We start from the raw sequence: 24,241 nt of genomic DNA, 5'->3' as shown, positions 1-24,241 counted from the left end.
ATTCTACTCTCAAGCTATTTTTTATATTTTTCTTCTATCATTTCATCTTTGCCCAAATATTTACTTAACTTGAGCGTAACTTCAGCGTTAGAGTGTCTTCTAGAGGACACCTCTGGCACCCGCAGCTGACGGAATGACTGGAAGAAAGAATAGGAGGTAGCTGATCAATTTCCAAAAGTCAATGTTTGGAAAACCACATGATAAAAAAGGTTTTTTTTTTTTTTTTTTTTTTTTTTTTTTTTTTGGGTAGAATTAAGTTCAACATAAAGTTGCTTTTTCACACAAGTTGAATGGAAGGAATATAATTTTCTAAACATCACACACGTACGGGGAATGTAGTATTATAGCTTTTGAGTCACAATAGGGTTGCAAAGGTAACAAAAAGTTCTTTCTCTTTCTAGCCTTTATATTTATATTAATTGTATAACGTGCTCCGCACTTATTATCTTGTTAGAGACACTGAAGAGTTTATTGCATCGAATAATAAGAAATATATAACTATGCGGATTTTTGAATTTATTTAAAAAAAAATATGTGTAGGATAATAATTGATTAAAAACGTAGAGACACATTTAAAAAAATATTTTAATCAACTAAAAATAAAATAGAAACACATACAAAAAAGTTTACTCTTATAAAAATAAAATGAGAAATAATATATTTTTAAAAAACACACAAAAATTTAAAATGCAAAAAAAATTTAAAAAATAAAGAATAAAAAAAGGTAAATAGAGGGGCTGTAAAAAACGAGCTTTGGCTCTTTTATGTTTTGTTAAATTAGATCAGATTAGCATGAACTTTATTATAAACAACAATAGTTTCTTTTCTCAACAAGACGAAGACCTGACATAAAACATAGTTTAGAGATAATGCAAGACCACTGCTATATCCCTTATTAAACAATAAATCCCATCTAATTTTATTAGAAATATGATAGTAAAGTTTTTATGTAAGAGTGAAGGTAATTTGGTTACTCATTTAATTATTAGAAAAATATTTAATTAAATAGATTAAATATATAATTTTACTAATAGTGGGATTTTGTATATGTATTTGTTTCAAAAATATTAATTAAATCGATCAATTAAAATTTATCAATAAATTGAAATCAATAGTGGTTTTGTATAATGTATTTTAGTTCGGATTGATTAGTCAAAGTGTAGTTGATTAATTTACTCTCTTCTAAAATAGATACTATACAAATTCTAGCTTTTTTTTTTTGGGTTTGAAAATGCTGAATTGTAGCTATAAACAAAGACAAAAAGGGACAATATACACAAATCGCACGTAAATCTGAATCATTTATATATATATATATATATATATATATATATATTAGCTAATGGACAAAGACTGATACATCCTTAATTAAATAAAATTTGATTCACATAAAATAAATAATAAGAGTTAGAATATGAAAGATCGAAGATGGAAGGTGAAAAAAAAAAAAAAAACTTTTTGATGGATTAAAAGGAGTGGGTGGTACATTTGAAAATCGAGAAAATAAAATGAGATATGTTTAGAAGTTAAAAACTCAAATTATATTTCTCTTTTTAAGGGAGTATTTTTTCCCTACCTATGGGGTGGAGAATTATCAATCATCGGATGGTTCAGATTAAATAGTACACCAAACAAATTATAAAGTAAGTCACACCTGATAACTACACAAAAGAAAGACAAAACACCCAAGATAAATTCTTGCGAAGTACTTGAATTCTTTTCTATCTTTAAAATTGGACCTTATTATTAATTTTGTGTCATAAATAGTGTTTAGATTGAAAAATTATCTAATAAGTGGTTTCTCAGTTAAAATTTTGAATGAAAACTATCATATTAGATATAGTATATGACTTACCATTTTTATATTAATAAATATTTAAAATATTACCAGTCAACATACACTTTTGTTTTTGTTTTAATAAAAATGGTGTCCAATCTTTGTTGTTAATATATATATATATTAGCTAATGGTCAAAGACTGATACATCCTTAATTAAATAAAATTTGATTCACATAAAATAAATAATAAGAGTTAGAATATGAAAGATCGAAGATGGAAGGTGAAAAAAAAAAAAAAAACTTTTTGATGGATTAAAAGGAGTGGGTGGTACATTTGAAAATCGAGAAAATAAAATGAGATATGTTTAGAAGTTAAAAACTCAAATTATATTTCTCTTTTTAAGGGAGTATTTTTTCCCTACCTATGGGGTGGAGAATTATCAATCATCGGATGGTTCAGATTAAATAGTACACCAAACAAATTATAAAGTAAGTCACACCTGATAACTACACAAAAGAAAGACAAAACACCCAAGATAAATTCTTGCGAAGTACTTGAATTCTTTTCTATCTTTAAAATTGGACCTTATTATTAATTTTGTGTCATAAATAGTGTTTAGATTGAAAAATTATCTAATAAGTGGTTTCTCAGTTAAAATTTTGAATGAAAACTATCATATTAGATATAGTATATGACTTACCATTTTTATATTAATAAATATTTAAAATATTACCAGTCAACATACACTTTTGTTTTTGTTTTAATAAAAATGGTGTCCAATCTTTGTTGTTATTGCGCAGCATTTTCTGATGACCTTAATGCTTTCTGCATCACTTCACGTGACCTGTAAATATGTACTTTCTGAACATGATCTGTCATCTGTCATCTGACTTTACTCCATTAACAAAATAAAGTTGGCGACATAATAGGCTTATGAATCTGAACCCTGGGAAAAATTACTACTTTCTTCTAATCTTATGTGAGTTAATTTGATGCTATTTTTTTTTTCCTTAATGATTGATGTGTGGGTTCACATGGGTTTCCCTTTGTCATTCAGCAACACTATACTATGTTTGATAGGATAGATAGAAAAAAGAAAAGAAAGAAAAGTAAAATACTTAAATGAATGAGATAAAATATTTTTCTCTTATGTTATTTGATAGATGAAAAAAAAGTGAAAAGAAAATATTAAATTTAAGATATTTTATAATAATATCTTAATACAAATAAAAATATGATGAATGGTGAAGGTTAAAATTATTATTTTACATCTTATTTTTTTGTCAAACTTTTTCCCTCCCATTTTCTTCCCAAAGTTAGAATGATTAAAAATTAGTGAGCCTCATAGATTTTCAAATTCTTTCCTTCCTCATTTCCTCTCTACCAAACAATCTAAAATTTAAATTTCTTCTACAAAATCCTTCTAAATTCTTTCCTTCCTCATTTCCTCTCTACCAAACAATCTAAAATTTAAATTTCCTCTACAAAATCCTTCTATTATTTTCTTTCTTCCCTCTTTTCTACCGTACCAAGCACACTGTAAATATGAAAAGTTTCCTAAATATGGGATTTGACCTCCCCCTTCTTTTTAATATTTTTTTAAATAGCAATTAAAGTGTTGCTTGGACACTATTTTCTATATTAAAGGTAGTTTAGATTGAAAAAGAACAAAAATAAAAAAAAAAGATGCAATGTCGCAAGGTTATGGGATTGTTCTTTTATATTTTTGAGTTAAGGTGACTTGAGTGATGATCTTGAGTTAAATTTGAGTTATAACTTGAGTTGAAGTTGTAATTTGAGTTTGTGCTTGGATGTGCATATTTAAGTTATGATTTGAATTGAGAATCTTTTTGAGTTTGTGTTTGGATGGATCAAAACTTAAATTTATATTTAGATAGTATTTTAATAAAAATTTAATGGTGATGAAAAATTTTAATAGGGCATATGGGTGGAGTTTTATTTGTTTTTTCGTTGTGAATGCATAGAAAAAAAAAATCATCTCAATCAGAATTAAAATGAAAAAATTATGACATTTTTAAAAAAAGAAAAAATATTGTTCATTAACTTGAATTCGAGTTTATGAACTCAAGTTAAAGGAAAAACTTGAACTTGAGTTTAGCCCCAAACTTGAGTTCAAACTCGAATTCAAACTCGAGTTCAAACTCAAGTTTTACAAAAAAATATGAATTTGAATAAAATTATAACTCGAGTTCAAATTTTTTCTGACTTTTGTTGTAAAAGAATAACCCCTACATGATTTGCAAACACAGGGTTGATTTTCTGCATTCTTGAAAATATAAGACGCAATGCCACATTTTTATAAAACAAGAGTTTTTTTTTTTTTTTTAATTATCTCTTTAATTATATCATTCCATTGTTGATCATACTAGAAGGGGACAAAAAGAATAAACATATTGACAATAAGCTCCAAGTTTTATGGTAAGAACTCCCCCTTTCTCGTCATTTTTGTAAACATCATAGTTCCAATATTGCAGAAATCAAATTGGTATTTTCCTTTTTTTTTTTTTTAAAAAAAAGGGTATTTTCCTAATTATTGATCAAAATTTGAGCATGGCGATTAATAGACGCATGAATGGCTTTTTAGAGCATGCTAACTCCAACTCTATTTCAAATGGTTCTGTCTCACAAAAATTTGAATGTGGTTTGAGCCCATGAACTAAACGGGCACTACTGCCAGCAGCGGTTTTCCATTACTCGGCTTTTGCTACCAAGGACTCGAGCTTCTTGAGCCAGTTCACATATTGGTCTTGCTCCTTTTTGTGTAAGTGGAGGCGGAGAAAGTTTATCAAGCTTCCTCCGACACCCTTGGCTACTAAGTAGTCCTTCAATGCAGTTTGTAGATGAAGGTCCAAAGAACTGCCACAACAAGTGAAGAAGATCCATTACTGAACGATGCAAATTTTGAAGATCCAAAGCGACAAATTAAGTAAGAAAAAGGAGATATAACCATTGAAAGCGATGATTTATGAGATTCGGAGAACAAATTTAATCCATCTAGTTATGGTAAGAGACATGGGAAACTTTTTTTTTTTTTTTTTTTTCTTCTTTTAATCATGCAACACGATATCAAAATTTATCCTCTTTTCAGTTGAAGTAATGCAAGTTCAGCAATAAAGACGAATTTCTTCCGCATCAAAGAAAACAAACCTGGAAATTTTAAAGGCTTGTAGCCCAGAAAGTATCTTCTTTTGCTCACTTGGCTTATGAATTTAAAGACATCTACTACTTCAACTTAGACCACTGACTGATTAGATAAAAACCACCTCTTCTTAAGACAAGCCTTACTAAGACATCCTTGGATCTGTCCTCTTAAGCCCAGATTTATTTCCACTTCTGTCCAAAATCATGTCTGAAGTTTTTGAATCTTCCGGTCAACAAATCTCTAATCCGACAGCAACAAATGAAATCATCAACACTGCAATAGGAGTGATGCAAAATATTCTCAAAAGTTTTAGCCGACTTCAAAACAACAATCACCTGGTTCCTAGGATCTTTGGGTGTGTGTCTTTTGTCCATATTCATTCGAAAACCGTGGTAAACTTGATCCAAAGGCTCTTAAGTGTGTTTTTGTGAGACATTCTTCTACACATAAAGGGTATAAACGTTATCATCCTCCAATAAAACGGTTCTTTGCCTCTGTAGATGACGCATTTGCTTAAGCCCAGATTTATTTCCACTTCTGTCCAAAATCATGTCTGAAGTTTTTGAATCTTCCGGTCAACAAATCTCTAATCCGACAGCAACAAATGAAATCATCAACACTGCAATAGGAGTGATGCAAAATATTCTCAAAAGTTTTAGCCGACTTCAAAACAACAATCACCTGGTTCCTAGGATCTTTGGGTGTGTGTCTTTCGTCCATATTCATTCGAACAACCGTGGTAAACTTGATCCAAAGGCTCTTAAGTGTGTTTTTGTGAGACATTCTTCTACACATAAAGGGTATAAACGTTATCATCCTCCAATAAAACGGTTCTTTGCCTCTGTAGATGACGCATTTGTGAAAGCTGAGAATTACTTTCCAAATCCTAATCTTTAGGGAGAGACATCATTCATGGAAGATAAGGATAGAGATTTGTTTTTGCTTGATCTTTCATCTTCCCCATCCTCGCAAAATCATACTCTGTCGTCATTCGTTTATGTTTCATCACCAAATGAGCCAGATCCAAGGACTCCTAGTGATGAGTGAGTTTTACTCGCTCATTTAGTATCATTTTACATTTAATATCTAGTTGATTTTTGAGGTTTTTGTTAGTTTTTATGTGTGCTTTTGTTGTTTGTTTGAAGGTTAGGTGAAAGTCTATGATTTGGAAGGTTTTGAATAACTTTTGATAGAAAAAGACAGCAAACACAGCGCTTAGGCGCCAATTTGTAGCGTTTTGACACTGAGTTTTACAGAACCAATACATTTGGATAGAATGGGTAGCGTTTTGGCGCCCTTGACAGCGCTGCAGCGCCCATGAATTTTGCACAGCCAGCGCCGCAGCACTAGGAACTCAGCGCCGCGGCGCTGCGACGCGAGAAAATATGCGTTTTGAAGGCCAATCGTGAGAAAACTTACCCGTTTTGACCCTAACGCTTGAAAACATATAAATAGATGATTCTAGGGCAATTAAAGGGGCTTTTGGACTAGAGTGACGGCTGACTTTTGAGAGGAGATTCAAGAAGAGAAAGGAGAATTGAGTACGGAGAAGAAGAACGGCTAAAATCCGGAGACGGAGACGCTTCAATTTAACTCCAAACTAGTTCTTTTCTTTCCTTTGCAATGATTAAGACTTTATTTAGGAATTTATTTTGTTTAAAGATGAATTAATTTCTTTTTCTAGGGCTACGATGTAGCTGGATTATGAATGTTCAGATTCTTAATATTCTTTTTAAGTAATTGATGTTTAATCCATATATGCTGAGTATTTCAATTTATTCTTAATGCTTGTGATTGTTTGGCCAACTATAACATGATTTTGTATTTGATTTGAGACTGAGGGGTGATAATTAAATAAGCTCTTAATTGAAATACCATGAATTGTTCATAGGATATAGATATCTATGATGCTTGTGCAATTCTTTTGAATTTCTTGCACTTAATAATTTTCAACAGGTTTAAAAGTCTGACAGAGATGTAGAGTTTACTTGTTGAATTAAAATTATTATTACTTAAGAAAGAATAATAATTGCTTTATAAAAATTACTGTCAGTATATGATTGAATGCTAATTTTCTTAAATTATGGGAATTTAAACAGGATTAATTTTGGTGAAATCAGAAACTCTAGAGTCTTAATCTATTGAATTTTATTCCACTGCTTAGTATTGTTTAATTTATTTAATTGTTTTAGTTTTACTTTACTTAATTTTATAAACTATCTTTTCGATTATTCAAATAAAATTGGGGTTAATATATAATTTCGGTAATTAGTAAACAACAATCTTTGTGGGACGATACTCTTATTCACTATTATATTACTTGATTGCGATAGCGTATACTTGCGTTACGATTTTTCACAACAAGTTTTTAGCGCCGTTGCCGGAGATTGTTTTGTTTTTACTAATATCGATACCAAATAACTCTAGTTTTACTTTGAATTTATTTTGTTATTTATTTTCTTGTTCTTGTTTTATGCTCTACAGGAATTTACTCTACGTGCATGCGAAAGTTTGAGAGCAGTATCCTACTTCCTCTTGATTCAGAAATTGAGTGTACTTGTCGAAGAAATAGAAAAGAGAAGAGAGAAATTGTCATTCAGTCGCAAGAAACTATGGCTGATCCTGAAGGCGCAATAAATGAGAACAACAACATACCACTGAACAATCCACCGGTGGTCAATCAGCCAATGGCTTTACGAGATTATGCATTGCCACCAACTGGTGTTCAATCAGTGATCAGGAGGCCTGCTATCTAGGCGAAAAATTTTGAATTGAAGCCGGTGATGTTGCAGATGATTCAAGCGATCCAATTTAATGGATTGCCGAATGAAGATCCTAATGCTCACATCGCAAATTTTCTAGAGATTTGCAATACTGTCAAATACAATAGAGTTAATGATGAAGCTCTTCGTTTTCGTTTGTTTCCTTTCTCTTTGAGAGATAAAACAAAAAGTTGGTTGAATTCACTGCCGCCAAATTCGATCACTAATTGGGAAGACTTAGTTCAGAAGTTCCTTTCTAAGTTTTTCCCACCGACTAAAACAGTAAAAATGCGCATCGAGATCAACAAATTTGCTCAATATGAAGGTGAAACTCTATATGGGAGAGATACAAGGAGTTACTGAAAAGATGTTCTCATTATGGTCTACCTAAATGGATGCAAGTCTATAATTTCTACAATGGGTTGAGTGACACTACAAGAACTCTAATTGATGCATCTGCAGGAGGAGCTTTAATGAAGAAAACCGAAGATGAAACATATATGAGTTGCTAGAAGATATGGCAACAAATATGAGTTGCTAGAAGATATGGCAACAAATAATTATCAGTGGCCTAGTGAAAGAAGCATACCAAAGAAGACAGCTGGACTACATGAGATTGATGCTATCACTCATCTGACTGCTCAAATTGCTTCTCTCTCCAAACAATTGCAAAATAATCAGCTGACAGCTAATGTTATTCAAGTATCATCTCCAGTTTGTGAATTTTCTAATGGGCCTCATCAAGGTTCTGATTGTTAAGTTGACAACCCTTTTGCACAGGTACAAATGGAGCAGGCTCAATATGTGAAAAATTTTAATAGGTAACAGAACAATCCTTACTCCAGCAAGTTTAATCAAGGATGGCGTAATCACCCAAACTTGTCTTCGAGAAACACTCAAAATGTGTTGCAGCCCGAACAAAGCAACCCGTCACAAGAGAAAAAGGTGAATCTGGAAGATGCAATGGCTCAATTGGCTACCTCTCACACGTAATTCATGAATGAAACTATGACAAATTTCCATAATCAATTAGCTCATATCATAAGCTTAGAGGTGCAAATTAGTCAAATGGCTAATATGTTTTCTGAGAGGCAACAGGGAAATTTGCCTAACACTTCTGAAGTGAATCCAAAATGAGATGGTAAGGAGTATCGCAAAGCAGTTACCATGAGAAGTGGTAAAGAATTAGAAGCTCCAGTGAGAATTGAAAAGCCTGACAAAGATGAGCAGAGCCTGTCGTAGAGGCTACTAAAAGGGATATTGAAGTTAAGGCAGAAAATCAAGCATAACCTCCTCAACGCCTGAAGAAAAGCAAACTAGATCAACAGTTTGCTAAATTCATAAATGTATTCAAGAAACTCTACATCAATATCCCATTCGCTGAAGCTCTAGAACAAATGCCGAGCTATGTGAAGTTTATGAAAGACATCTTGTCAAACAAGAGGAAACTTGATGATTATGAAACAGTTGCACTTACTGAAGAATGTAGTGCCATCTTACAAAAGAAGTTGCCCCAGAAACTTAAAGATCTAGGAAGTTTCACCATCCCATGTTCAGTTGAGAATGCTGTGTTCGAGAAGGCATTATGTGACTTAGGTGCAAGCATCAACTTAATGCCTTTATCTATCTTCCAAAAGCTGGGTTTAGATGAAGCACAACCTACCACAGTAACACTACAATTGGCACCCTAGAGGAGTAATTGAGGATGTGCTCGTCAAAGTTGACAAGTTTATCTTCCCTGCAGATTTCATAGTTCTTGACATGGAGAAAGATAAAGATATACCTATCATACTTGGAAGACCATTCCTAGCGACGGGGAGAGCGCTTATTGACGTTCAAAAAGGTGAACTGCGCCTTCGGGTAAAAGAAGAAGAGGTAATTTTTAATGTCTTCAATACTATAAAATACGCAGAAGCAAGTGATAGTTGCTTTCGGATTGATGAAGTGGAAGCTATAGTGTATAACCATGTGGGTCAATCAGATTCCTTGGAGGCTAGCTTATTGCAAAATAACTCTTCGATCATGGAGGATAAGGAGGTGATAGAGTATTTACTGTGGATGAACTCCTTTGAGCCAAATAGAAGGAAATACTTTGAAACCTTAGGACAAAGCTCTTCACGTTCGGTTCCATCAATTGAAAAGCCACCGCGTCTCGAACAAAAACCATAACCGGCACATCTCCGTTATGCATATCTTGGTGAATCATCAACTTTACCGGTAATCATCTCCTCACTACTCTCTCTTGAAGAAGATAAGTTATTAAGAGTGTTGAGCGACCACAAGTCTGCAATTGGGTAGTCTTTGGCAGATATTAAGGGGATTCACCCATCTATGTGTATGCATCGCATTCTGTTGGAAGACAACATCAAACCATCAGCTGAAGCACAACGAAGACTTAATCCAACCATGAAAGAGGTGGTGAGAAAAGAAGTATTAAAATAGTTAGATGCAGGAGTTACCCAATCTCAGTTAACTCATGGGTAAGTCCAGTGCAAGTAGTGCCCAAAAAAGGAATGACTATAGTGAAGAATGAAAATAACGAGCTTATCCTTACAAGAACCGTTACCGGATGGAGAATTTGCATTGATTATAGGAAGTTAAATAAAGCTACACGAAAGGATCATTTCCCTTTACTTTTTATTGATCAGATGCTAGATCGGTTAGCGGGCCATGAGTACTACTGTTTTCTAGATGGCTATTCCGAATACAATCAAATAGCCATAACACCAGAGGACCAAGAGAAGACCACATTTACATGTCCCTATGGCACTTTTGCGTTTCGAAGAATGCCATTTGGATTATGCAACGCTCCAGGCACTTTTCAAAGGTGTATGATGGTTATTTTCTCTAGATATGGTGGAGCGGATAATTGAGGTATTTATGGATGACTTTTCTGTTGTTGAAAATTCATTTGATGATTGTCTTGACAATCTTAAGCATGTGCTAATCCGATGTGAAAAGTGTTAAATTAGGAGAAATGACATTTTATGGTGCGTGAAGGCATAGTTTTAGGCCATCGGATTTCTTCCAAAGGCATTGAGGTTGATTGAGCTAAGATCGAGACAACAGAAAAGCTACTGCCACCAACATCAGTAAAAAGGGTAAGGAGTTTTCTTGGTCACGCGGGCTTCTATATAAGATTTATCAAGAATTTTTCTAAAATCTCCAAGCCACTCTCAAGTCTCCTTGTGCAAGGTACTTCTTTTGTTTTCAGTGAAGAGTGTCAACGGGCATTCTCTACTCTCAAAGAGAAACTTATGTTAGCACTTATTGTTGTAACCCCAGACTAAGAGTTGCCATTTGAATTGATGTGCGATGCAAGTGATTATGCGGTAGGGGCTGTTCTTGGGCAACGCAAGAATAAGGTGTTTAATGCTATTTACTATGTCAGTCGCACTCTCAATGACGCCCAACTCAATTATGCAACCACATAGGAGTTATTGGTAGTTGTGTTTGCCTTCGACAAGTTTCGGCCTTATTTAATTGGCAATAAGGTAATTGTTTTCACAGATCACTCTGCAATTAAATACCTTATGGCCAAGAAGGATGCTAAATCGAGACTCATTCGTTGGGTGTTGTTATTACAAGAATTTGATTTGGAGATAAGAGATAAAAAATGCACAAAAAATCTCGTGACGGATCACCTTTCTAGACTTGAATTACCAAAGGAAGAAGAATTGCAAAAGCCTCCAACTGATGATAATTTTCCTGATGAGCAGCTATTCACTATTTCCTCTACAAAGCCGCTTCCTTGGTACGCCGATATTGTGAACTACCTTACGGCTAAAATTGTACCTCCGGAATTTTCTTATCAACAAAAGAAGAAGTTTAAATTTTCTTATCAACAAAAGAAGAAGTTTTTCTCCAATGTCAAGCATTATTATTGGGAGGAACCGGTACTTTACAAGCATTGCGCATACTAAATTATTTAGATATGTGTCCCGAAAGAAAAGATGGATGATATCCTAAGGCATCGCCATACACTTGAGTGTGGAGGTCATTTTGGGAGAAATTGAATTGCCGCTAAAGTTCTCCAATCAGGATTCTATTGCCCAAGCTTTGTTCAAGGATGCTTATGCTTTCGTAACTGCGTGCGATAGATGCCAAAGAACGGGGAATATTTCTAGGAAGAATGAAATGCCACTGCAAACTATTCTAGAAGTGAAGTTATTCGACGTATGGAGAATTGACTTTATGGGCCCGTTTCATTCATTTTACAACAAGAAGTATATCCTTTTAGCAGTGGATTATGTTTTCAAATGAGTGGAGGCATCGGCAACTCCAACAAATGATGGCAAGATGGTGCTAAATTTTTTCCGGAAAAATATTTTCACTCTATTCGGGACTCCAAGGGCTGTAATTAGTGATGAGCGATCTCACTTTTACAACAAACTATTTGAAGCTCTACTGGCAAAATATGGAGTGAAACATCGAACCGCGCTCGCATATCACCCTCAAACGAATGGCCAAGCCGAGATATCAAATAGAGAGGTGAAGCTAATTCTAGAGAAGACTGTTCAGAGCTCCCGGAAGGATTGGACAAGGAAGCTTGATGATGCACTTAGGGCTTATCGGACGGCATTCAAAACACCAATAGGGATGTCTCCCTATAGGATGGTTTATGGACAAGCATGTCATCTTCCAGTTGAATTGGAGCATAAAGCATATTAGGCCAATAAACAGTTGAATTTGGACATGCAAGCGGCAGATGAAAAGAGACTCCTGCAGATTAATAAGATGAAAGAGTTCCGCAATGATGCATATGAGAATGCCAAGATTTACAAGGAGCGAACTAAGACTTGGCATGACAAGCACATCTTAAGAAAAGAGTTCAAGCCAGACCAACAAATGTTGCTCTATAATTCAAGGCTGCGCTTATTTCCAGGAAAGCTCAAGTCCAGATGGTCAGGGCCATTTACCGCGGTGAGAGTATTTTCCTATGGAGCAGTTGAAGTCACTCATAATGCAAAGGGAACATTCAAGGCCAACGGACAACGTTTGAAGCCGTATATTAATGGTGGCTTTGATCAAAAGAAAACCAACATTCTCCTGAACTCACCATAAGAAGCAAGACGTCGGGCTGATGACGATAAACCAAGCGCTTCTCAGGAGGCAACCCGAGCCTTCTAAAATCTTTTATTTATTTTCATTATTATTTTTTTACTTTTAGTTTACTTATTGTGTTTTAAATTGATTGATAGGTTAATAAATAAATTTGGGGGTTGCTCTAAGGATTTACAATTGAAATTAAGCTCAAGCAGGCATGAAAGCACGGATTTGGCAGCAGCAATGTTTTGGCGCTCAAAATAGAGCCTTTTGGGCAAAAGTGGCAGAGCACGTGGTGCTTTGGCGCTACCATGGAGCGCCTTGGTGCTGCCTCCAAAAGAAAAAAAAAAGACAACCAGCGCCAGTTCGGGTTGGCAGAAATAAACACGCCCAAACAACTACCCCACTCACGACATTTCCAAAAATCTCAGGCCAAAACACACACAACCGACCCTAAAGATCAAATTTCACTCCGAAATCTCTTGAAAACATTCCCAATCTGCCTCTAGTTGTTCTCACTTCAATCTATTTAAACTTTCTTCAAGACTTGTAAGAGTTGGGACAAGCTTCCGCCGTGGGGGTAGTGATGCCATAGCGGTCTTCCGTTCAAAGAAAAGTAAGCCCTGATTTCCCTTGTTTTTATTTTTTTTGAGACTTTCGTGCTGAAGTGATATGGAATTAGTGGCTATTCTCTGAGATTGGTGCAAATTTGGGGGAAGTTGAGATGTTAGGGTATTAGAAACGTGAGACTTAATATTTAGCACAATATGTGTTTGTCACAAGTTCTGAGAGGACGTTTTTAGTGTGAATGAAAAGGGCGGAACTAGAACAATACATGCTATGATTAAGGGAATTAAGCAAGTTTGGGAGAGAGTGTTTTTGGGTGTTCCTTCGAAAAATGGAAGTTACTTTGGACGTAATTCTCGGTTTGGCATACACGTTGCTCTATTTTCATGGCTTCCAAACGTCAGCGCGCGTCAACTCTGAAAACTTCATCTTCTAAGAAGGAAAAATTTGACAAAATAAAATTTATTAACTTTGACGCATCGGAGAGGTATAAACACTCTGTGGTAACCAAAACTTGTGTTCCAGAGAGAGGGATTAACTGCCCCGATACACTTATAGACGAGCACATCGAGGGCCGAAATTGGCAAGAATTTGTAAAGCAACCAAAGGGCGCGCTAGTTCCAGTAGTTCGAGAATTTTATGCCAATGCCAAGGAACATAAAAATAAGAAAATGTATGTCCGCAGTAAATGGGTATCCTTCGACAGTAAGACTATCAACAGGTATTATAAACTGCCCGATATAGAGAATGATAAGTACACTCAAGATCGACAGGAACCCGACACAGATGAGATTATTCGGTATTTGACAAGCTCTCGTGTAAACTGGAAAAAATCTACCACATGTGCTATTAACTTCTCTTTATCCGGGTTAGCCCATGAGACAAAGGCATGACATTATTTTATATCTGCCAAATTGCTTCCGAGCAATAATTACTTCTGAAGTGACAAAAGAGCATGCTATTTTGAATTATGCTATTTTCATGGACTTTAGCATCGATGTTGGCAAGATCATTGAGAAGTCTATTCTTGATACGCTCTAAGGGAAAACGACAGGGGAACTTGGACATCCATCATTGATCTATGATTTGTACCACCAAGTAGGAATTCCAACGACCTCAGATGAAGAAATTTAGCACCCGAAGTCAGTCATAACTCGGAAGAAAATGGAGAGCTACAAGTCTAATGATCAAAGGACCACTATAGCTCCAACCTCACTACTACCTGGTCCTAGTTTGATAAGAACAGAATATAGACTTCAACTAGAAAGAATTGAAACAACGAATGTGATCTTTATTGATTAACAGAAATGAATTACAAGAGCAGCTCTTTGAGATACTGCCTAATCTCCCCTGCTCAGCCTTAGCCAAGACTTCCTCAACAAGACTCCAGTAATTTCCTCCCCTCTCTCAGTTCCCGAACCCCCCTTTTAATATCCTCTGCCTTCTCTAACTAATTTCCTCCCCAACTAAAGTCCACAATAACTAACTAATAACATCCTTTCTAACAAACTACTTGCTTTTCTAACCAACTAACAAGTTCCTATCATAGTTCTCCTGGACAACCCAATAATTTCTCAACAGAACTTAGTGAGCTGAGGCATTGTGTGGCCCAATTGTAACTTATGGCGCACAATCAACAACAGTGGTGGGAGATAGTTGATCAGCATTTGAAACAAATTCAATATAATCAAGATCAAATTGCCGCAAGAGAGGACGTGCAGTTTGATTACCTAGCACAGTTCACTACAAGTTTGGGGGCAATGTATTCCAATTGTGCACTTAATTCTAGATTTGATGGAATTGTATTTCCTCAACCTCTAACTTTGCCGCCATACACTCCGGCTAGACGCCATCATCCTACCCCTGCTGCACCTCCTCCTGCTTCCCATGAAGACACTGACTGTTAACTACTCAGGGAAGTCCTCTACACTATCTCTTGTTTTACTTTTACATTGAGGACAATGCTAGTTTTAAATTTGAGAGAGCTAACTACCTTATTTGATGTTATTTTATTCAATAAAAAAAATACTTAAGCTTTGGTTCGGCTTGTTTCGCCCCGGCCGATGATGAGACAACGATTGAACTTAACTATAGCTTCTGGGAGATAATGACTAATTTGATTATTTGTGTGCTTGACTTGTTTGTTGATTTTGCTCTACTTATGATTTCCTTGCATTGTTGAGCACATAACTAAGAGCACTTGGCCATTTTGTGAACTCAGAGAAAGTTTATGTGATTATTGTGTTTTTTAAGATCTCACCGGACTCTAGAACTTGTTTGATTATCACTCGAGGCGAAATCCCAGGCAATTTATCACTAAGAAAATGATTTAGGCCATTTTTAGATTGTTTGAGCTTACCCTGTTATAATAATATCCCTAATCACCTCTTCAAACCTGATTAAACTTTTCTTTATCATCCACATTATTAGCTCAGCCTTTAAATAAATCCTATTATTCACCCTTTCTCTTGAGCTTGTTGATTATTCTAGGATGCACGTTGAGTTGTGTTTGAAATTGGGAGGTGTATTGATATTTTCTATTTGTTTGATACACCTCCCAATTCCAAACACAACTCAACGTGCATCCTAGAATAATCAACAAACTCAAGCGAAAGGTTGAATGATAGGATTTATTTAAAGACTGAGCTAATAATGTGGATGACAAAGAAAAGTTTAATCAGGATCGAAGAGGTTACTAGGAATATTATTATAACATGGTAAGTTCAAACGGCTCAAACGATCCAAATTTCCTTAATGATAAATTACCTGAGATATTTCACCTTGAGTGAGGCTCAGAGAGGTGACTAGGGATATTATTATAACATGATAAGCTTAAACGACTCAAACGATCCAAAAATGGCCTAAATCATTTCCTTAGTGATAAATTGCCTATAATTCCGCCTCGAGTGATAATCAAGCAAGTTCTAGAGTCTGGTGAGATCTTAAGAAACACGAGAATCACATAAACTTTTTCTAAGTTCACAAAATGACCAAGTGTTCTTAGTTATGTGCTCAACAATGCAAGTAAATCATAAGTAGAGCAAAACTAACAAACAAGTCAAGCACACAAACAATCAAATTAGTCATTGTCTTCCAAAAGTCATAATAAAGTTCAATTGTTGTCTCATCATCGGCCGGGGTGAAACAAGCCGAACCAAAGCTCAAGTATTTTTTTTTATTTTTTATTTTTTTTATTGAATAAAATAACATCAAATAAGGTAGTTAACTCTCCCAAACTTAAAACTAGCATTGTCCTCAATGTAAAAGTAAAATAAGAGATAGTGTAGAGGACTTCCCTGAGTAGTTAACAGTCAGTGTCTTCATGGGAAGCAGGAGGAGGTGCAGAAGGTGCAGGGGTAGGACGGCAGCGTCTGGCCGGAGTATATGGCGGCAAAGTCGGAGGTTAAGAAAATACAATTCCATCAGATCTAGAATTAAGTGCACAATTGGAATACATTGCCCCTAAACTTGTAGTAAAATGTGCTAGGTAGTCAAACTGCACATCTTGTCTTGCAGCAATTTGATCTTGATTATATTGAATTTGTTCCAAATGCTGATCAACTGTCTCCCACCACTGTTGTTGATCGTGCGCCATAAGTTGCAATTGGGCCACACAATGCCTCAGCTCACTAAGTTCTGTTGAGGAATTATTGGGTTGTCTAGGAGAACTAGGACCAGGTAGTGGTGAGGTTGGAGCTATAGTGAGCCTTTGATCATTAGATTTGTAGCTCTCCATTTTCTTTCGAGTTATGACTGACTTCGAGTGCTGAATTTCTTCATCTGAGGTCGTTGGAATTCCTACTTTGTGACACAAATCATAGATCAATGATGGATGTCCAAGTCCCCCTGTCGTTTTCCCTTAGAGCGTATCAAGAATAGACTTCTCAATGATCTTTGCCAACATCGATGCTAAAGTCCATGAAAATAGCATAATTCAAAATAGCACGATCATTTGTCACTTTAGAAGTAATTATTGCTCGGAAGCAATTTGGCAGATATAAAATAATGACATGCCTTTGTCTCATAGGCTAACCCGGATGAAGAGAAGTTAATAACACCTGTGGTAAATTTCTTTCAGTTTACGCGAGAGCTTGTCAAATACCGAATAATCTATATGTGTCGGGTTCCTGTCATCATTCTCTATATCGGGCCGTTTATAATACCTGTTGATAGTCTTACTGTCGAAGGATATCCATTTACCGCTGACATACACTTTCTTGTTTTTATGTTCCTTGGCATTAGCATAAAATTCTCGAACCACTGGAACTAGCGCGCCCTTTGGTTGCTTTACAAGCTAATCCCTGTCTCTGGAACACAAGTTTTGGTTACCACAGATGTTTATACCTCTCCGATGCGTCAAAGCTAATAAATTTTACTTTATCAAATTTTTCCTTCTTAGAAGATGAAGCTTCCGGAGTTGACGCGCGCTGACGTTTGGAAGCCATGAAAATAGAGCAACGTATATGCCAAACTGAGAATCACGTCCAAACTAACTTCTCTTTTTCGAAGGAACACCCAAAAACACTCTCCCCCTAACTTGCTTAATTCCCTTAATCATGGCATGTATTGTTCTAGTTCCGCCCCTTTCATTCACACTAAAAACGTCTTCTCAGAACTTGTGACAAACACATATTATGTAAAATATTAAGTCTCACGTTTCTAACACCTTAACATCTCAACTTCCCCCAAATTTGCACCAATCTCAGAGAATAGCCACTAATTTCATATCACTTTAGCACGAAAGTCTAAAAAAAAATAAAAACAAGAAAAATCAGGGCTTACTTTTCTTTGAACGGAAGACCGCTACGGCATCACTACCCCCACAGCGGAAGCTTGTCCTAACTCTTGCAAGTCTTGAAGAAAGTTTTAATAAATTGAAGTAAGAACAACTAGAGGCGGATTGGGAATGTTTTCAAGAGATTTCGGAGTGAAATTTGATCTTTAGGGTCGGTTGTGTGTTTTGGCCTGAGATTTTTGGAAATACCGTGAGTGGGGGTAGTTGTTTGGGCGTGTTTATTTCTGCCAACCCGAACTGGCGCCGCGGCGCTATGTTTTCAGCACTGCCTTTTTTGCTACTCTCTGTTGTTGTCGTTTTTTTTTATTATTGAATAAAATAACATCAAATAAGGTAGTTAACTCCCCCAAACTTAAAGCTAGCATTGTCCTCAATGTAAAAGTAAAACAATAGATAGTGTAGGGTCTTTGGGTGTGTGTCTTTTGTCCATATTCATTCGAACAACCGTTGTAAACTTGATCCAAGGGCTCTTAAGTGTGTTTTTGTGAGATATTCTTCTACACATAAAGCGTATAAACATTATCATCCTCCAACAAAACGGTTCTTTGTCTATGTAGATGACGCATTTGTGAAAGCTGAGAATTACTTTCCAAATCCTAATCTTTAGGGAGAGACATCATTCATGGAAAATAAGGATAGAGATTTGTTTTTGCTCGATCTTTCATCTTCCCCATCCTCGCAAAATCATACTCTGTCGTCATTTGTTTCTGTTTCATCACCAAATGAGCCAAATCCAAGGACTCCTAGTCCAGCAGCAAAAAGATAAACAGATTCAAAGTGCTACTCGCCCATTGCAGGTATATTCAATGAGGAAAGAACCCCTTGTTCATCCAATGTAGGTTCTTGATTCAGAACCAATCTCTGGTGCTAATAATGTTGAGGTACCTCCTAATCCTAAAGATCATGAAAGACATGTGCCTGTTGTTGATGATTATGATCTTCTCATTGCAATTAGAAAGGGCGTTAGGAAATGTATTCAGCGGCCTGTATATCCATTGTAAAGGATGTAAGGAAATGTATTCAGCGGCCTGTATATCTATTGTCTCACTTTATGTATAGCTGACCAGTGGTCATAAAAGTTTTCTTATCCACCTTAACACTATTAATATCCCAAAAACTGTCTCCGAAGCATCGGGAAGTAAAGAGCAGAAATAAGCTATGAAGGTTGAAATGGATGCACTTGAGAAGAACAAAACATGGGACTTGGTGGAAATGCCTCAAGGAAATAAGCTAATAGGATGCAAATGGGTCTTCACTGTGAAACACAAGGCAGATGGATCACTTGAACGCTATAAGGCAAGGCTAGTAGCTAAAGGGAATACTCAAACTTATGAGATATATTACCTTGAAAAATTTGCTCCTGGTGCAAAAATGAATACGGTAAGAATGATATTATCTTTAGCAGCTTACTGTAGTTGGAGTTTGCAGCAATTTGACGTAAAAATGGTTTTTTACATGGTGATCTCGATGAAGAAATCTATTTGGAGGTTCCTCTAGGATTTGAGTCACAGAATAATAAGATTTGTAAGTTGAAAAAGGCTCTCTACGGCTTAAAACAATCTCCCAGGCTTGGTTTGGCAGGTTTGCTAGAGTAATGAAAGCTTTGGTTTACAAACAAAGTCAAGGTGATCATACATTGTTTATCAAACATTCTGCTTCAGGGGGAGTTACAGCATTATTAGTCTATGTGGATGACATGGTGGTATCTGGAGATGACTTGCAAGGAATGAAGGCCTTGAAAACGTGTTTATGCAAGAGTTTAAGATAAACATAACTTGGCAGGTTAAAATACTTCCTCGACATTGAAGCTCCTCACTCTCGACATGGGCTTATACCAACAGAAGTATGCGTTGGATTTATTAACTGAGACGGGAAACTTGGGTGTAAACCGGTAGAGACACCCATTGAACTGAATCACAAGCTTTGTGAAGTCCCAAAAGATGCAGTGGTGGATAGAGAATCCTATCAGAGATTAGTTGGCAAACTAATCTTTCTCATACGAGTCCAGACATAGCCTGTGTTGTAGGGGTGGTGAGCCAATTTATGCACAACCAAAAGAAGTACATCTTCGAGTTTATCGAATTCTACAGTACTTGAAAGGTACTCCAGGAAAGAGAGTGTTGTTCAAAAGAGGCAATCAATTGACATTGGAAGCATACACAGATGCAGACTATGCCAAATAAGTTGATGATAGAAAATCGACTTCAGGCTATTGTACATTCCTCGGTGGTAGCCTCGTAACATAGAGAAGCAAGAAGTAGAATGTAGTTGCAAGGTCAAGCGCAGAAGTTGAGTTCAGAACAATGGCATTAGGAATTTGTGAGCTTCTATGGTTGAAAATAAGTTTGGAAGATCTGAAGATTGCTTGGAAGGACCTATGAAGCTATATTGTGATTACAAGTCGGCAATTAATATTGCTCATAACCTGGTGCAACATGACCGCACCAAGCATGTGGAAGTACACAAACATTTTATTAAGGAGAAGTTGGATAGTGGAATGATTTGTACTCTATTTGTGTCCAACCGAGGGTCAACTTGCAGATGTGTTAACCAAAGGATTGAGTGACTCTACATTTTAGTCTAGTGTTAGCAAGCTAGAATGGAAAATATCCACTCACCAGCTTGAGGGGGAGTGTTAGAATCAGTTTTTATGGTGCGTAGATTTTACAACTTAGTAGATTAGGAGAAAATGTGTACTACAGCTGTGTATTTCTTGTGATTATGGTTGTATATTATGGTAGTGAATATCCCTGATTTATGGGGATTAGGTCTTAGGAGAGTTCCCTTTTATAGCCTAGTTTTTTTCCTATATATTGCTGTACATTCTTCAGTTGAATATACAAAAATATCCCCACTTTTGGTCACTCATTAAAGCATGGGTCAAATATATTTTAGCTTCGCTTATTTACGACATAATATAAGAGCTTTGACCACAAAATTTTACCTGAATAAGGGGCCTCTGTAGGCTGAATTACTCACAATAGTTGAAGACTGAAGATAATGGGCATTATGGATGTCAAATGCAGACCCGTCGTCATCGTCCGTCTGATAAAATTCACAATCAAACTGCAGAAGAGATCTCAAGCCAGGCTTCTTCACACATACCTTCATCAACACATCCCTTGGAAGCGCAACCTCTGTCCCACTTCCAACGGGCAACGGACCCAGCAAGGCCGAAACAACGACCTCTTCTCCCGTATCACACTTTCTTCGAAGAACCACATCCCGAGACTTTGCTGAGTCCCAGTCCACTACAAAATCTCCCAAGGAACCGCCTTCGATGTCCTGTAAAAATGTGCATACCGACAACTCAAATAAACAAATTCAAAATAAAGGGCACTGCTCAAGATTTGCTTAACCTTATATAATTCAGACAATTGACATGTTGTAGTTCTTGTTTCTTTTTTTTTTGTTTTTGGCTTTTTTTTTTCTGCCCAGCAGCAACGGTAACAATCAGAATTGCTTTATCGTTTTTGTCTGCTTATATGAAATTTCTTAAGCATAACATGAATGAAATTGTGGTTACACTCAATCGTTCATGCATACATTACATCAAGCGGATTAGCAAGCCGACCAACTCGTTCATGTATACATTACATGACCAAATGAGAAACTACAAACTCATGATACATCCTCCTTAAAGTAAAACTCTATAAGCAGATTTTTATCGGCCAACTAATCCGCATCTTGTTGAAGGCAAAAGATGTACTCAAATCAATTACATGTCAAATTACTTGACCATAAAGCTGCAAGTTTGGGCCGCACGGGCCAGCCCGAGCCCGCTAGTGTTGGCCCGGGCCTGGGCCTAAATTTTTGGACTTAGCCCGACTCTCTCTCCTTTAGGGTCGGCCCGGCCCAATCATCATATTTTTAAATATTTTTTTAAAAATACTTTATAAAATTCTGGGCCGACCCTAAACTTTTTGAGCTTAGGGTTAAGCTGGGCCGACCCTTTCTCTTTTAGAGCCGGCCCGGCCCGACCCGAAATTTCCCTTTGGACTGCCAGCCCCTCATCGGACCAGTCTGGGCGTCCTAAACTTACAACTCTATTTGACCAACACAATTATAGTGAGTAACTTCGGTTTGCTTAAGAATCACTTGACATTTGGTTCCTGGATTCAGAATCATTCTCGTTTTACGTGTGTTTTTTGTGAGAAAAAAACACTGTTGAGAACCATGAATCATGGACGAATGAAGAAAAACACTGTTCATGAATATTGATGTAGCTGGAAGCACAGGAGAAAGATGCCATATCCTAAAAAAAAATTTGTTAATGATCCATTGATTCACTCAAAATACCCGAGTAACCGGACAATGGCAGGGAAGCACTTAGAATAATACCATTTACAAACTAGTTCTTTTTCTCTCTGAAAACCCACTTACACTTGCAATAATGCCTTTCATAAAGTAGTTCTTATTTCTATAACAATCCACTAACCAAAACACAATACCAAAACTGGGTGGAGCCGAAAAATTAATTGAGAAGGGCAGACATATAATTATAGGTTTTAAGAAAGGACGTACATATAAAATTTCAGACTTTTAATGATGCAAACTACAAATTTTAGCAAAATATACGCGTATAAAATTAAAATAAAAAAAATTAAGATGGAGCGGCCGGCTACCCTTGGTAAGGTGTGGCTCCACCCAACTTTGTTGGAAATGAATCCAAACCGCGGCTCAAGCTCAAAATCAAGTTCATTTCTTTGGTCTAGAAAAAGAGGAAAAAAACAAAAAAACAAAAAACAAAACCCAGAATAAAACTGTTTAACAACTCCTACCAACTCATTCAAATAACATAGAAATAATAACAGAAGAATCAAAAAAGAGAAAAATGATAAGAGGAACCTGAAAGGGATTGGAGGAAAGCTCGTGGGAAATCTCAGATTGCAAAATCTTGAGCAACTCCAGATCTTGAAGAGCTTTCTGACCCTTCCGAAGGATTGTGCTCAGCTTCCGCATTATGCCTCTTTTCCCTTTGTGCACTTGCCTCCGCTCAACGATCTACCAGAACCAGAGTTTGCTTTGCCACTTCACTATTTCAAATTCTTTTTTTTCTATTTTTCTTTTTTTGGGGAAAATTAGTTAAATGACTTTTTTATCAACGTTTTTTCAAAAATGACACGTCTTTTTTTTTTTATTTTATGAAATGGACATTTTTTGAGAATTGATTAGTGACTTACGCATTGTTCCATAATTTATTAATAATTAGTAAATTTATAAGTTGTTGATGAAAATTAATTAATTATTAAATTAATTATTAATAAATATTGATTAATAATGAAAAGTAAGCGAGTTAATGATTAATAAATTAAAATTGATAACTAATAAAAACAATCATGTTGTAATTTTATAAAATTTCAATCATTTATAAAAAATAAAAATAAAAAAATCCTTCAAAAATAGCGATTTGTACTAAAATCCATTTTCTTTCTCAAAGACAGAAATTTGTTAGCTCTATTATCCAACAACGTGAAATTAATTAATTATTTTATAAATTTGAATTATCATTTAAATTAAAAATATTTTCTCTCATAAATTTAAATTTCTTTTTAAATTTTTTTTCGTTTAAATTTATGAGCCGGACCTAAAATTATTTTTTATTTTTATAAAGAACATAATTCTGTATCATTTGCGTGGTCATTTTATCAATAAAAACTCTTAAAAACTTATTTTACTAATAAAAATTTCCTCTCACGGAGCTCATTAAATAATGAAATGAATTTCAATAACAAATGTGGTACTGTATTACATTAGTTTGCCACATGAAATATTTACTGCCAACTAAATGTCATATTGAACCGACAAATATTTGTAGTAGGTTTCGTTCATCAGTTCTAATTAGTGATTTTGATTATACATTCAAATTTTATGAGAGAATCATTAACGAGTATTTTTTAAATTTAATTTTTTTTAAGAGAAAACATGTAGAATCAAAATTATGGATTTGAAGTTTAACCATGAACCAAACGGGTATAAAAACGACACGAAATTTCTCTAATTTAAACAACAAGTAACTTAAGACAACAAGCGATAGGTCGTATCTCAAACCAAACGACAACAAAATTTTGCTTGAAAACGACACATACCTGCATTACAAATGACATGTTTCCACACATTCAATGACA

The 24,241-nt window shown here is 35.5% G+C and overlaps 1 protein-coding gene across 1 annotated transcript; it reads right to left on the bottom strand.

The window, feature by feature from the left end:
• Nucleotides 1-4,223: 4,223 nt before the first annotated feature.
• Nucleotides 4,224-23,158, bottom strand: LOC21399584. The gene is made up of 3 exons (XM_010091900.2): nt 22,962-23,158; nt 21,058-21,398; nt 4,224-4,657 (listed from the first exon to the last, which is right to left on the bottom strand). The coding sequence occupies exons 1-3, from the start codon at nt 23,073-23,075 to the stop codon at nt 4,492-4,494; spliced, it is 621 nt and encodes a 206-aa protein (XP_010090202.1). The 5' UTR covers nt 23,076-23,158; the 3' UTR covers nt 4,224-4,491.
• Nucleotides 23,159-24,241: the final 1,083 nt, after the last annotated feature.

Source organism: Morus notabilis, unplaced genomic scaffold (genome assembly GCF_000414095.1).
Source record: "Morus notabilis unplaced genomic scaffold, ASM41409v2 Scaffold305, whole genome shotgun sequence".
NCBI lineage: Eukaryota > Viridiplantae > Streptophyta > Magnoliopsida > Rosales > Moraceae > Morus > Morus notabilis.
This window is presented reverse-complemented; position numbering and strand designations above follow the sequence as displayed.